The 16,569-nt window shown below is 37.2% G+C and overlaps 1 protein-coding gene across 4 annotated transcripts in view; it reads right to left on the reverse strand.

Moving 5' to 3' along the window:
* The window catches only part of ERICH3 (glutamate rich 3), a 112,275-nt gene that overhangs the window by 36,222 nt on the left and 59,484 nt on the right, over positions 1–16,569 (reverse strand). For all 4 annotated transcript variants that reach the window (XM_088791204.1, XM_074334952.2, XM_019743774.3 and 1 more), the window contains 2 exons: positions 11,666–11,846; positions 2,939–3,125 (listed from right to left, as the gene is read on the reverse strand). In XM_088791204.1, coding sequence (XP_088647330.1) covers positions 2,939–3,125; positions 11,666–11,846 — 368 coding nt within the window. The remainder of the gene's footprint in view (positions 1–2,938; positions 3,126–11,665; positions 11,847–16,569) is intronic.

Genomic DNA, 16,569 nt, shown 5'->3' on the forward strand with positions numbered 1-16,569 from the left:
TTTGGCTGAGGGTAATAGGACGTACTCTTTAATATCACAACTACTTTGTTAATATCATTTGAAAAATTCAAAGAAAGAAGCTAGAAGGGTCCAAAAGAAATTGTATAAAAAGCTGTGCAGAGGCTAGTAAGTATTTAATAGGAGAGTACTTGTCACCAGTTAGATTTTGGTACTGACTAGTAAACCTCCACAGAAAGTATTTAGGACCAGACATTTACAGCTTGGATTTATACAGCAACTCCCAAAGATTGCGATGTGTTTGCAAGTGGGTGGATGACTGTATATAAGCTCATTAGCTTTCCTGATAGTTAAATGGACATTTGTTAAATGACTTGCCCACAAATACGAAGGAAGCATGTTTGAGTTGGAACAGGAAAGCAACTTCAGGTGAGTCTGAAGTACACCTGGGTAGTCCTATTACATTGCCTGCGGCTATTTACTCTCCCACTTGTTAGATGACTCTTTCACACCTTGTCTCTTTCCTAAACCCTCCAAATTCTTCCTCCCCTAGCCTTAACCTCACTGATAAATTCTTTTTTTAATCTTTTTTTTTTTTAGTTTTAATTATACAAAACAATGTAATAGACATTTATACCCTTCACAAAGTGATAACCCCCCCACAATCTACTACCCCTCTGACGTCAAATATAGTTAAAATTCTTGTTTGACTGAAAAAATAGAAACAATCAGCAGAGAAATTACAGCTGGTTGAAACACATCCACCTATTTACCTCTCTCTCTACCCTATATGTCATCTCTCTACCTGTTATTATAATGTCTCCCCCTCCTCAAAGGCCAATAATATCTCCATTTGAGCCATGGATCCCATCTCCTCAAGTTTACTCAAGCACTTTGCTGCAGCAATTTCCCCCTCTATGTCATGCCTGATCTTTTTTCTTTTCTTCTCTAGAGTATCACTCCTATCAACATATAATCATATTATATTATCTCCCATCTTGAAAAATAAAAAGCCCGCTTTGACCCCTACATCCTCCCTCCTGGCTGCCACCCAAATTCCATCTTGTATAGCCAAGAGTGATCTATATTCCCTGGCTTTGGCTCTTTTCCAATTATGTCTTAAACCTACCCCAATCAAGCGTGTATTTCTACCACTCCACTGTTACTCATGCGAAGATCACCAATAACTGACACATTACCAAACCATGCTCAACCCTCATTCTTCATTCACTTCACTGATCTACATATTCAACCCTGTTCATCATTCCCTTCTTGAAACATTTTGTTCACTTCCAGGATATCACTCTCTCTAAGTTCTCCTTCTCATCACTGGCTTTCCTTCTTAGGCCTTTCGCTGGTTCCTCTTTATCTCCCCCATTTTGAACTGGAGTGACCTGGAGCTCATTACTCAGGCATCTTCTCTGTCTCATTCAATTCTTAGCAATCTCATCTAATCTTAAGACTTTAAATTCCGTCTGTCTACAAACCATTCTCACATTTACATTTCAAGCTTGGACCTCTTATCAAAAGCTATAGATGCCTCAAGCTTAATGTGTCTAAAACCAAAATCCCTTCATTCCACTCCCAAACCTCTTTTTTTTCCAGTCTTCTCCATCTTAGTACACATTAACTAGACATTTTTCCAGTTGTTCAGGCCAAAAACTTTTGAATCATCTTTGACTCTACTCTTTATTTCATATTCTACATTCAATCCATCAATAAATCCTGTAAACTCTACCTTCAAACTACATCTAGAACCCAATTATTTATCTTTCTACCATTCCTTCTTCTTTGGATTAAAGTCATTTCTACCTCTCCTTCTACCTCCCTAGTTTATTTTTCCCATAGGAGCTACTGTCAAGTCATGACAGGTCATTGCCCAAAACCTACTTTAGAAGCTTCACATCCCTCTCAGAATAAGTCAAACACCTTGCAATACCCTTAGGGCTCTACAGGACTTGGCCCCACTGTCTCTCTGACCTCATTTTCTATCACTGTTCCATTCCTTACTTTTGCTCTGGCCACACTAGCCTAGGCACACCGAGCATGCTCCTGCTTCATACCCTTTCTATACACTTTTCCTTTACTGAAAAACTATCTGGAGGAGGAGACATTTGTTTTTTTCTGTTTCCTGTTCAAAAGACATCTTTTCAGAGAGGCCCTTCCTAACCATCCTATATAAAATAACTTTAGCCTCTGATCTTCTCTCCCCTCACTACCTATATCTCTCTTACCCTACTTTGTGTATATCATGCTTATTACCATCTGACATATATTAATAGGTTTATTGGGATGTTATTTGCCCTTCCCCCATTAGAATAGGCTCCATGGGGGCAGGTACATTGGTTGATTCACTCCTTGGCATATAGTCAATTCTTCATGAGTACTTTCAGAAAAAAAAAATGAAAGAAAACATGCAAGCAAGTCTCCCGATTTCAAACAGAATGTCCAATATGAAAGCTAATAAACAACAGTCAAAACTATCCTTCTATCGTGCATTTTGTTTTCCTGAGATTGAAACTGGGGGCATGAGAATGATAGTTGGGCCACACCATACGCAGGCACAACTGAAAAATGCATAACCTGTAATATCCAACCATATAAGCTAGATGCTTGCACAGGCTTTGGGGCTCAGTCCAAAACCAGTTACTAAGAGGAATGAGAAAAAGAAAAAAGAAAAAGAAAAAGTTATTTCACTTCAGAAAGAACTTAAAGCATGACGAGGAAAAGGAGATGCAGAGAGAGAAACAGAATTTGAAATGCCACCGGCTTTTATCCCCATTATGCAATACATTTGGAAGTCTAATTTAGATCTTATAATTTCAAATACTACATACAGAGTTATAATAAACAACTTTTAGACATTTTAGATACAAAGATATCTATCTTAAGCAATTGTGCAGAGAAATGCATCAGTAAAAGCACAAAGAAGAAAAGGCAGCAAAACGTGCCCTCTACCAAAGGACATTTGTTTCCATACTTGTAGCAAGGGGATGATCTCTCCACACACACAAACCCAAAGTAGCCTCGTTTGCCTCCAAGTCTGGAACCTTTTCGATGCTTATATTCACAGCAGGAGCTTAACCTGTTCACCTGCATCCCATTCAGGAAAAAGGTGAGACTGAAGGGGAAACCATGGTGCCTTTTGGAAATAAACTGAAAGGTCTCTGGAATTAAGAAGGAAATACATTAGTGAAAGCAACTAACTATAGACTAACAAGTTCTACATCACTTACTTTCTATTAGATAAGTGGTTTAGATCACCTTTTTAATATAAGCACATTATTATAATCATTAAAAACACATTCTATTACTTTTATTTATAAAAAGTACTCCACCGCTTTATAAAATCCTTTGATTTGTAAAAAAATAATAATAATAATACCTAACGTTATATGAGCACTTATTATGGCCAGGCATTATGCCTGAGAATCTTGGTTATGTTATGTCTCAACAACCACATGGAGTGGAAATAGTATCATTGCTAGTTTCTAGATGCAGAAACTAAGGCTTTGAGAAGTTCAGTAGTTTACCCCAAATCATACAGTAAGTAGGAGAGTTAGTATTGAACTTAAACATCTCCCTAGATTCTATGCCTTTATCTCGCTATGTTATCTATTTCAAAAGTATATGACAAAAGGCTACTACAAGCTCAGTAATACTTTTAGATAAACGTGTATTTTTAGTTGTGACTTGAAACATCCTAATTCATATATGGACGAGATCGATTTACTCCATCTCCAACCCATTCTCTATTCTCTCTGAATTTGAGACCTCTTCTTTCTGTACCAATAAATTAAACACCACTGCATACGATTAATAGGTTTTAATCATTCCAAGTCTTTATAAGGCTCTTTGAGAGTTTCTCACCCTAGAGGTCCCAAACCCTAAGCCTGAAAAATCTGAGTCTACAGAGTGACTCAGAAACCTGCTTCTCTTGACACTTAATAATGTCACTTACTACAAAAGAAGCCTCCCTGGACCCTCTCACTCCTACTGATAATAGAGTTAATATGTACTATTACTCTGTTATGTACACATTTCCTATTGTTGCTCTCACTACAATATATTACATTATGTCTATACCAGTTTCTCAAACTTCAGAGTGCATCAGAATCATCGAAGAGCTTAATAAAACAGATTGCTGGGCCTCACTCCAGAGTTTCTGATTCAGTAGGGCCCAAGAATTTGCATTTCTATCAAGTTGCCAGATTCCACTTACACTGTTAGTCCAGGAACCACACTTTGAGAACCCTGATCTACATGTTTGCTGCCCTGCATGTTTGGGAAATCCATGACAGCTGAAACTGGTCTTACCTTTGTTTCCCTAGATCCCAGGACAATGGGCATAAGAGGACCTCAATAAATAAATAGTGATTTGTTATTTTAACTTATTTCTTTCACAATCATCTAGAAATACTATGTGTATACCATAGCATGCCTCTAAAAAGAAATGTAAATCAGATGCAACTTGTACTAACAAATAGACTTACCAAAAAGGCAATTCCATAATTTATATCTTAATATTTGTGATGTAAAATTAAACTAGGAAAGAGAAAATTGAAAATATAGTGTCTGGGGATATTAAACTGCATTAGCTTTTAAAATCCACTTGTCTTTATGATATATGGACTCCTTAAGTGGTGACTCGAAAGCTAGTTGGACTGCTTTCATTACAGAAAATGGAATGGGCCACTCGTGTAATATGATCCATTCTACTGCAGCATCACACCCCATAACTACTGAAGTACCCAGTCCAAGAAGGAGTACAGCCAAGGAAATGCTGAGAATGGGCACAGGACATCAACTGCTAGATGTGACTGCCCTTCCTTTTGGGACTCACGTGACTGAAGAGTCCATCCACCTATTATTCCATTTCTTTCATTTATTTTCAAAGTTATTGAAAAACAATTGACACCCTCTGCTTTTATTCCTATGTTAATTATATTGTAATTTTATTTTTAAAATTTTAGCAATACTTCCCAACCCTGACTTGATGGTTTCAGCTTGGAATAGTGGAAAGAAGACATATCAGAAATTTGCATTTCAGAACATGCATCTGTGAAATGGAGATGGCAGGATGAGGGAGTGAGGTGGAGGGGGGTGACCCAGTCTACCCACTTCACACAGCAATCTTAAAGATTATGTAGTGTACACTATTAAAAAGCATTCTGTAATATTTATAAAATGTAGTTAGTTATTCATTGTTGAATGACAATGGAAAGCACTATTTTAGGCACTATAGAGAAACAGAAATACTGAAGAAACATCAAATGTGGTCTCCTCCTTCAAGAAGTTATAATTTAACAGTAGAGACAAAATGAAAATATCAGACTTCTGGGGCGAGATCACTAAAATCCTCTCCCCTTAAAATTTTGTCTCTGAAAATGGACGAAAGACTTAAAATAAACTGAGCAGCAGTTATTCATGAAAAATTGCAGAACTGTTGGTAAGAACAGTGGAAATCTGAGGCATTCTTGCCTGGGGCTGCTCTCATCCCTCTCACCTGCCACTATTTCATCCCTTTAGTTCTAATATGGTAGGGCAGGCCATAAATAACCAGCAGCTTCACTGTCAGTGGGCACTGGTTTGAGTTGGAACAGAGGACCCCAAAAAATAAATAAATAAATAAACCTTGGCCGGTGGCATTACCACTAATAAGTAGCAATCTCAGAGGCAACCTAACATGGAAGACCAGAGTGTCTGCTATCCTGAAACTGTAGTTCTAATTAGGGCAAGCAACAGGCCAGTATACTAGCCAGAAATTTAACAGGGAGATTCAGGCAGTAAGGCAATCACCAATCCATTTGTAGGGGAGCAAAATTTGCCATACCAAAATGTGTCTGTTTGGCATAAGTATTATTTTAAGCTGATTAATTTTAGGAAACAAAAGACTCAGGAAGAAACTTTGACCTTCCCCTTCACTGCCTAAAGGAATTTAGAGGACATGCTCAATAAAGGGAACCATCATTATATGTCACTGTAGTTTAATATGAACTAGGTGTGATAGACAGGGAGGAGCCTAGCAAGACCCATTTAATCAAAGTTCTCTCTCTGTCCCATTGTTTCTACATGGCCCAGCAAACTTATGAACATTAGCTCTTTTTATTTCTCTGTGAATTGCCTCACTTTCCTCTGAAGTTCTAGACTTCTAGCTCCTCTTTAGTCCAGAATGAACTATGTACTTCACCTTGCCTAACTGTCTTTGGAACCTCAAGTTTGTATAGATTCCTTGTACCTATATGTTAGACTTTATTTACTCCCGTTAATCTGGCATACTTCATTTTAATTATTCAACCAGCCCAAGAATCAAAAGATGAAAAGGGGACATTTTCCCTCACCCACACATTCAGTTAGCTCTCTATATATCCTCAGCTAACTGGAAGTAGCGTGGTTTGGAGTAAGTCCAACCTATTCACACATCCCTGGCCAACTAGCAGCTTGTACCCATGAACAAAGGAAACACAAGAGAGCCTGGTGGAAAATCAAAGTTGGAGAAAACTTGAAAACTGCCTGAACCTTGAATGCACTCCTGAACCTACTAGAAGGGGCTGAACATTGCCCTCTAAAAATTCATGACTACCCAGAACCTCAGAATGTGACCCTCTTTGGAAATAGGGTCTTTGCAGATATAATTAGTAAAAGGATCAAGATGAGACCATCCTAGATTTGTTTTGTCCTAAATCCAATGACTGATTTCCTTATCAAAAGAGGAGAGCACACACACAGAGACAGATAGGAAGAATGACATATAAAGACAGAAGTAGAGATTGGAATGATGGAGCTACAAACCAAGGAATGCCAAGGATTGCTGGGATTCACCAAAAATTGGAAGAGGCAAGGAAAGATTCTCTCGTAGAGTTCTTAGAGGGAGCATGCACCTGCTACACCTTGATTTTAGACTTCTCGTCTCCAGAACTGTGAGAGGATAAATTTCTATTGTTTTAAGCCACCAACTTGGGGGACATTTTTCATGCTAGCACAAGGAAATTAATACACCCACAAACAGATCCACTGTCAGAAAGTGGAGGTTTTTACTGGCTCAAAGTTTTTGAACATAACCTCTGACAAATCACTGGATCATCACTAACTATGAAAACACAGACATGACTCTAAAAGACTAGCCTAAAATATGAAAATAGAATTTTAAAAAAATCTGAGCAGAGACATCACTGGCTGTATACCAAGGAGAGAGGAGATAATTGCACAGACTTGTTCCAAATAAGTGACTAAACAAACAAACAACAACAAAAACATCAAGAATAATAACCGTCAAGAGGGAAAAGTCAGAATCCAGAATCTACAGTTGCTCTAATACATAATCTAAGATGTTCAGTTTCAACAAAAAATCAAGACATGTAAGGAAACAGGAAAGTATGACCTCTACTCAGTAAAAAGAAGCCATTTCCTAGGAACCTACTCAAGAGAAATGAAAACGGATGTCTACCCAAAAACTTGTATTTGTATTTTCATAATAGCATGATGTATAATAGTCCTAAAAGTGGAAACAATACAAATGTCCATCAGCTGGGGATGGATAATAAATAAAACATGGTATATTCATGTAATAAAAAATGTATAATCAATGATATAAGAGCAACTATTGACAAATGCTACAAATGGATGACTCTCAAAAACATTATGCTAAGTGAAAGAAGCAAGACACAAAATGCTACCTATTATATGATTTTTTCTATATGAAATGTCCAGGAAAGGCAAATCTGCAGAGACTGAAAGCAGGTCAGTGGTTGCCTGAGGCTGGCTATGAGAGTGAGGATTAACTGCCAATTGGCACAAGGGAAATTTTAGAAGTGATGGAGATGTTCTAAAACTGGTTTATAATAATGGTTTCAAAATTCTATAAAATTCCTAAAAATCAGTGAATTGTACATGTACAATGGATGAATGTTATAAAATGTAAGATACACCTCAATTAAAGGTATTTGTAAAAACTTTAAAAAAAATCAATATATGGTAACAAGTAAAAGAGAAATAAAAAATAGTTAATATAAGTGGCAATACAATGAAATGCTTTGGGTTTTAAGTATAGAATAAGAGCTATAGTCATCAAGAGGGAGAGAACACAGAATAAAAATCAGCTTAGAAAGCTTCACAGCCTTAATCTGAATCTTAAAAGATGGGTAAGATTTGAATTTAAAATGCTATTTTGAATTAGAATGTGTTGTCCTCTTGCAGACAAAGGAAATAGCACACAAAAAGACAAGAATAAAGCATGGGGGGGTGGGAGGAGGGGAGTAATGCAGAATGCACAAATAGGTACAACAGGATCAGGTGATGGAAATACAAGGAATTGGGGTTGAAAAGGAAGGGATTACGAGAGCACCAGAAAAAAAGTCATTTTATTCTTTGTATCCACATGAACCCAGGAAGCCAAAAATTGCCTTGCTTGAAATGATGAACATGGTAAATCAAAATGCCTGGGAAGAACTGTATTCCTTACAAATAGGAGAAATACTCAGTAACTTCATAGGTGTACATATTAAACAATATGTGGCTTGATGTCTAAAATCAAACCACAAGACACCATGAATTACTATGAGAATAAAAGATGCACTTCCCACATTACTAAATAATTAATTTTATTGTTATTTTTCATGCGAGAGCAAGACAAGTTAATGAATGCCACATTTTTAATGAGTTTACTGCTCCAAGCATAACGTTAAACGCCTTTTTTTAAATAGAAATCTTCTAAAAAACTATTCACATTTCACTGAATCTTGCACAGCTTTGATTTGTAAAAAGGGCAGATTCTTTTCAGTTCAGTTAAATTGCTAAGATTGCTGAACCACAAGTCAACTCTGAGCCACCGAACTTTTCAATTTTGAATAATTACTTTCCTGGCAATCAAGGACAAGCTGAGACAAAATTATTGTGTGGACAGAATTCAATTATTTAAGTCCCTATTCCATCCTATTATTCAAGACTTTCCTATGTCATAACAAAAGGCAAGACCCAGGATCAGTATGTATGCAAAATAACACTTAACCAGGTAACATTCTCTGATAACCTTTGGTTTTACACTCATCACAGAGTGTATATCGCTTCCCAACAAATCAGTCAGTGAAATTTTGTTCATGTTTCATTTGTATGTACCGTGATTTCCAGCAGTCAAATAGGCATTACCTATGCATTTTGTTGAACAAAGCGTGAACTAAGACCCAGAAAGAGTTTTATGTTAATTCAAATTTTAGACTATAGCTAATTTCAGCAATTCTTCTAAATGAATAGTTAAAAGTTATATTTTTAAAACATAAGTGCATGTATCTATGCCACTCTCATTAGCAGTTTCACACCACTCATATTATGAAAATGTAGTAAAACCTTTGCTACTAAGAATAGCTATCTGGGGCTGGATAGTTCTGAGCAAAGGTCCTACACCTAGTCAGGGGGCTGGGATCTGCTCTTGACCCTTCCCAGAGCTGCAGGTGTGACCTTGGGAAGCCTTGCTCTCATTTTCGTCATCTACAAACCGGAAGGAAGGAATTCTGAAATGCTATGATAAAATGAGACAAAATAAATTACATTTCAGCCAAGTATATAAAATGGGGGGAAATAGTTTCTAGCATTAATGAGAATTATTTTTTATAAATTTGACATATTTTATAAAGTCAAGTGTTGACCCTTTCTTATGTTAGAAAGTTTTGATACCTAATCCCTAAATATGTATAGTTTCTCTTTAAGTACTTGGTTTTTTAAAATTAATATCACCATTTTTCCTTGATGACAGAAAACAGAAAAGTTAAAAGTAACAACTCCATGTCTGCCCCCAACTCGTCTCTTAACCCCTAAGTCTATATCAAGATAACCCAAATATAAATATTTCTTTTCATTAGTAAAAACACTATTACTTTCTAAAGAGAGTTTCTCAAGCAAGGAAATCACAAATATAATCCTGTAACAACTTTTCCTTATAATTGCTGTTCCACAGAACTAAATATTGACAAAAACCACTTCAGTACAATATGTGAAACCATATATAGAGTATCAAAATGATCTTATGCTAATGAAGGGGAGCAGAGTTTGCCACCCCAAAACATGTCTCTTTGGGATATTGATTATTTTAAGCTGGTTATTTTCAAGAAACAAAAGACTCCGAAAAAAAACCTTTGACCCTTCCTTCCGCCTTACTGCCTAACAGAATTTAGATAGAAGGCCTGTTCCAGGAAGGGAACTGTCACCATAGATCACTACAGTATAATATGAACTAGATGTGGTTGGGGAGACTCCCCAGGGCCTAACGATCCAAGTTCATTCTGTGTCCCATTCTTTCTACATGGCCCAGAAAACTTCTATTTGTTTACTAAACATTTGCTTTTCCATCTCTATGGGAATTACCTCCTTACCCTTTGAAGTCCCAGACTCCTACCCCTTCTCCTTAGTTCAGAAAGACATGTAAGTCTCAACTGCCTAATTTGTCTCTGTGCCCCATATTCTTATGGAATCCCTGTATGTATTAGGTTGGTGCAAAAGTAATTGCAGTTTTTGCAATTTTTTAATTTTTTTTTAAGATTTTTTTTTTATTTTAATTGGGGAAGGGGTACAGGACTTTATTGGGGAACAGTGTGTACTTCCAGGCCTTTTTTCCAAGTCAATTTGTTGTCCTTTCAATCTTAGTTGTGGAGGGTGCCGTTCAGCTTCAAGTTGTTGTCCTTTCAGTTTCACTCTTAGTTGTGGAGGGCGCAGCTCAGCTCCAGGTCCAGTTGCTGTTGCTAGTTGCAGGGGGCACAGCCCACCATCCCTTGCGGGACTCGAGGAATTGAACTGGCAACCTTGTGGTTGAGAGCCTGCACTCCAACCAACTGAGCCATCTGGGAGCTCAGCGGCAGCTCAGCTCAAGGTGTTGTGTTCAATCTTAGTTGCAGGGGGCGCTGCCCACCATCCCTTGAGGGACTCGAATTGAACTGGCAGCCTTCTGGTTGAGAGCCCACTGGCCCATGTGGGAATCAAACCGGCAGCCTTCGGAGTTAGGAGCATGGAACTCTAACCGCCTGAGCCACCGGGCCGGCCCTGCAATGTTTTTAACCTTTTTAAACCACAATTACTTTTGCACCAGCCTAATATGTACATACTTCAGTTTGGTTATTTTCTACTTATCTGTCTCATGTCAATTTAATTCTTAGACCAGCTAGAGCTGAGACATGTAGAGGAAAATTTCTTCCTCCTCAACACTACAAAACATGGATTTATGATCAAATGAAAGTGGAAATGTACTAATCATATGTAGCCAAATTCTGCACTACGTTATTTGGGTGTGATTCACCCTGAAATTTATTGAATTTGTGGTTTTATCTCAACATACTTCTAAAGAACAAATTGCCAATCTGGTATTGTTCTTAGAATAATGAATGATATAATTCACTATGGCAAGCCAAATAATAAACTTGTAATTTGGGGGACAGTTTATTTGTGTGACATTTTAATGATCAGATGTCTCTATCGCAAAATTAATCTGTTACTGGGTTAAATCACTCCAGAATCTTTCTTCCACAATCTGCAAAAGTAATTGCTGCTTCAGTTTCAATCATGGAGCAGTAAATCTAGATTTATTTTGAGGCAGCTGGTTTATAAGTCCCTGGATATGCATAATTTCATAGAGTGATTGAAGTCATTTTGATATTATATCAACAATAGCTTATTGATACCATCAACTTCAAGCAATTAAAAAGAATTCACATTTTATGTGTACCTTTTTCAAGTAGTTTGCCTTTGTAGACACAAAGGTTTTCCCCACCACAGTGCTGCTGATAAACTTTTATCTCATCCCGGAAGTCTGGGTGCATATAAGATAGGTGCACATTTTTCCCCAAATAGATCATTGTAATAGCTGCATTACTATGCAGTGGTGTTTTATGAATCTTTCTTGAATCCTGGAATAAACAAAAAAGGGGGATTATTAACTGATTACTTTCTAATCAGAGTGTGATTGACACTGTAACCTAAATTAGAAAAAAAGCTATTTTTATGTCTCTAGCAACAAAACCTTTATAAAATGTCAATCTTTACAGTGCACAAAAAGTGAAGCCCATTACAAAATAAATCCCTATAACAATTATAATACATACATTTTGACTTCGTGTTTTTAATGTAATTGCTTGGAATTTGGAAAAAATTCGTCATTTTTATTTTGTGTTTGTGTGTGGGTGTGTGTGTGCGCGCATGTGCGTATGTATGTTGTATATACAACCATAACATCAAGGATGTTAAGGGGAAATTGTTCTTAGTTCTTTTAGCTGGTTCTCAAATAAAAATTCAAATCAAATTAATTAAGTAAAATTGGTGACATCATTTTGTTCTAATTTGAATTAACATGGATTGTGATTTAGCAATTGTTTTTGTAATTGAGCGCTTCATCTTTACACTTGAGCACTGACAATATATCCTTCCCTGAGATTATTCTGTGTGAAGGGAAGATGCACACATTTGGTTCCTTCTACGGTCACTCTGAAGATTAGGGACAATGTCTGTTATGTGCCTAGGATTATCCAGTTTCACAGGAGGCATTCAGTTCAGTGAAAAACCAATATTATTTATATTTTTTAAATATCAAACTATATATCCAACAACAACAAACAAATCACCTCATAAACTGTTTTCTGTCATTGACCAACTTAAATTATTTCTAAAATAAACAATAAACTTAAATGCCAGAGATTAAAAGAAATGTCCTATGCCTTAGCTCCTAGTTTATATTCTATTTTCATATTAGTAAATAACCATAGTGTTTCCCCAACACGTAAGAGGAAAACAAGGAAAGACAAGCAGAAAAAGGAAGAGGAGGAGGCAGAGAAATAGGAATGGCTCGTTGAGAGACTTTTAAAGGGCCTGGTTAAGAATATTACTGTCAGCTTTTAGAATTATACAGAGGCCAAGCATTACTTTTAATCTACTTCAATTTTCTAAAAATCAATTTTAGCTAAATGAAAAATGTGAAGAAACCAACTCTAAGTGAATCCAAGACAATTATTTGAGTTTGATTTCATTGAATTACAGATGCCCGGGAAGCATGATTTTTTTTTTTTTTTTTTAAAGAAAAACAAAACTGCAAGAAAAATTTCTGAAGGTACTACTAAAATATTTCCATCTCCAAACCCATCCCTTCCACCTCAGAGGATTTTTTTTTTTTCTCATTCATTTCTATCTCTCTGAGGCAAAAACCAGAGGAAGTAAATCTGATAAATGAAATTCTACAAATGACAGTCTGAAAAGTGTAAGTAGAGGAGAAAGTTTGAGATGTAAAATCTAAGCACATTGTCTTGCCTGTGGACAAACAGAGCTCCCAAACATAAGTATTTCAGGGACATCAGGGTCCATGAAGGTAAATCAGCAAACTGGATAATTCTTTGCTGATTAGAAATATCTCGCTGAGTCACAGTTGAAAACAATGATGGCAGGCCTGGCTCCTACTTGCAAAATCATCCCATGTTTCCTCTTGCCTGGGGAGCTGTGGAACTGTGACACCCATGTGTGCAGCCCAATGGAAAATCACCAGCCTAAGGCAAATCCAGCTCCAAGCTCCCACTAGAACATTTAATGATATGACGGTTGAAATAAGAGCATCCCCCTTTTATTAAGCAGTACTTTCTAAAGTGGCATGGATTCAGAAGCAGCCCTGTTAGCTTGTGGTAGAAAAGCACTACATAAATTCAAGGTAATGGTGGAATTAGAGTGAAGGAAAGGCCTGCCTCATCCATACAAAATGAGAAATTGGAAAGAGGAACACTTAAAAATAAAGGAAATGACAGCTCTTCACACTTTCATTTACTCTTATTCTTCTTTCTTCTGTTAAAGTGTATTCCTGAGAATAACATTTCTTTTCTCCGGGTCTGGTTGCTTCATTCCTTTTTGAAATATTCCCCGATTATTGCTACCAAATAACCTTTTCTGGGTTCTAACAGGAGGCCCAAGTGACAGCCGATGATTAAATACGTGCACTAGGAAATGAACAATTGTTTCTTTCAGTTGACTAAATTGCCTCTATACTTACCATCTTCCAGGGTATAATGACCTCAGACGGATGAAACTTTTAACAAGCTTTCACGGCCCTTTCTGCTATCCTCTAGCAAGAGTCAAAACTGTCTATGAAAATTCAGCTCCATTTCAAAAACAGGAGCAAGGCCTCATGGCCCTGAACAACTAAGGGTTATCTTTATGACTTCCTTCACCAATTGCTTATGACTTTCCTTTTCATTTCTTTTCAGATTTCTCAGACAAGCACAATCTGAGCTGACAAAGAGCGAGCCCATTGAGTGGTTTAACCAGTTAGCCATTATATACTTTTGATACTTAGCATTCAGTTGATATAGTAAATTTTCACTAGGATCTCTTTTATCCCTGCCCAGGCCTGTGTGACAGTTGGATTTAAGAGATTTACTTGGGTGTCAAAGTGCCTGTACTTGTTGATTGTTTTGGGCAGCAATTCCTGTCCATTCACTTAGCCAAGCCCTGATGAACTCTGGACATCATAAAATCTTACCTTGACCACTGCAATAAACTTCTAGTTAGTAGGGTAACCACCGAGTTTATTAACTAAACTGGGACACATAGTGAAAGAGGGGTTACTAATAAGTACGCTAGGGAAAAAAAGCATAAACTTGAACTGTCCCAGGAAAGCTGAGATGAATGGTTACCCTACTAAATTAGTTTCCCCACTTCTAGCCTGACGTCCCTCAAAATCTCCCTCCTCTTGGATATCAGAATGATCTACTATCACTAAGTAGATCATGTGACTTTCCTGCTTAAAGTCCTCCAATGCTTCCCAATATCCATGGGATGAGGTCCAACATCCTTCAGACAACACAATCTGTCTTCCATCTCTAACTCCTACTGTCTCTCAGTTATTGTGGTTTTTTGTGTTACATTTGAAGGTCCAGCAACAGAGCTGGAGTGGCAGTGGCACAAACACTATCAACCTGTTTTTAATCTCCAGACTTCCATAACTGGATGAGTCACATGGCATTGAAACGATTTCCTCATGTTCTTCTCTCTCAGTAGGTAAGGACAGTGTCTTACAGATCTTTATGCCCCCAACAACATCTTGCCAGTGCTGACACCTAGCAAGGGCCTGATAAACATTGATCAGACTGGACACACACATGCAACAATTAATGATTCCAGATTCTGTCCTTTACTGAGACAAAAGCAATGGAAGATGGACCTCACCCTATAGCAGAAGCTTTCCATATTTATAACAACTCAGTTGGAACCAGAACATGAAAATTGACTCACAGTGTCCTGTTAATCAAAACACCACCTTTGATGATTAAGCCTTGATGAAGATTAATAAAAAGCCTAACCATAAGGAGTGGCAGACGGTTCCCATGTTGACTCTGACGACCTTAGGAAACAAAAATTCTGACAGGAGCCCGAGAAAGAGTATTCAGATCCTAAAGATTCGGGAAGCAGCTGATTGTAAAGGAAACCAAAAGCATCCTTATTACACACTTTGGCTCTTCTCTTTCTCTTCTTTCTCACTGGTTTTAACTCGTTCTCTCCTCCTCCCTCCTTTGCTGTTATTATGCTTCCTCTTTTCACTTTCCTCTTGCTCATTTTACTTACTACTGTCTAACTCATATGACGTGCTTATGTCTGCCCTGCCCCCAAACAGCTCAATCCTCTGAAGGTATCAGAGCTCTAGATTTTTGAGGAAGCTGAGTTGACACATGAGTCTTTGCTGCCTCATCTCCCTCAACAGGATGAATTCAGTAACTCTGTTAAGAGCTAGAAATTATCCAGCTGGAACTGGCTTTTGGTGAGATGCCCCCAAAATCTGACCCTCGTAGAAAAGAGGTCTGCCCTTAAACTCCAACTGCTGCAGACACCCAGAAGCATCAATAGTTCTTCTTCCTTTCTCCCAGGATTTTGTTCCACAATGTCATCTGCTAAGATATTTTGACTGCTGAATTGAATTTTCAAACTCTTTTTAAAGTCCTTTTTAGTTACGTAGTTAGCAAACTGCAGTGCTCATTTTAAGCAAAACGTTGTTTAAAGGAAAGTGTTTGTCTGAAATAAATCAAGCCTACTATGAGGTATGTTGAATTACTATATATTAAAATCATGCTGATGTTTTCCTTTTTCATTCTCAAATCTGAGTCTACTGGTGAGAAAAACCTAGACTAAAAAAGACTAAGCTAATGCACTGACTAGAATGAAACTGACAAAAATATTTTAAAAATTAAGTCAAACAGAAGAAATGTGCAATTTCTCTAGCAAAGCTACTAACTGCTAGGCTTTATTTGTTGCTGGAGAATAGGGATCTATATCAGAAAGGCATAATTCATTTCTATGATATTTACCTCAGCTAAAAAGTATAAGTAAGAGTTTAATTTTTCACACAGACAATGAAGAAATAACTTTATGAATATAGTACTAATAAACACTTGATTAAATGTAAATAAAATCAAATGCCTGCCCTCAACAAGTTTCATAATCTAGGAGAAGAATAATAAATATACGTGAGTATTTATACTAAGTAGGATATAGTAAGGGACAGAAGAAAAGGAACAAAGTCCTTTTGAAGAAAGGAAGCGATGGAATTCTATTACAAAGTACAGAAATACACTGCAGAGCACACACCCTTTGAAGGGGGCTGGG

Source organism: Rhinolophus sinicus, chromosome 14 (assembly GCF_057876585.1).
Source record: "Rhinolophus sinicus isolate RSI-liver-muscle chromosome 14, RSI-T2T, whole genome shotgun sequence".
Classification (NCBI taxonomy): domain Eukaryota; kingdom Metazoa; phylum Chordata; class Mammalia; order Chiroptera; family Rhinolophidae; genus Rhinolophus; species Rhinolophus sinicus.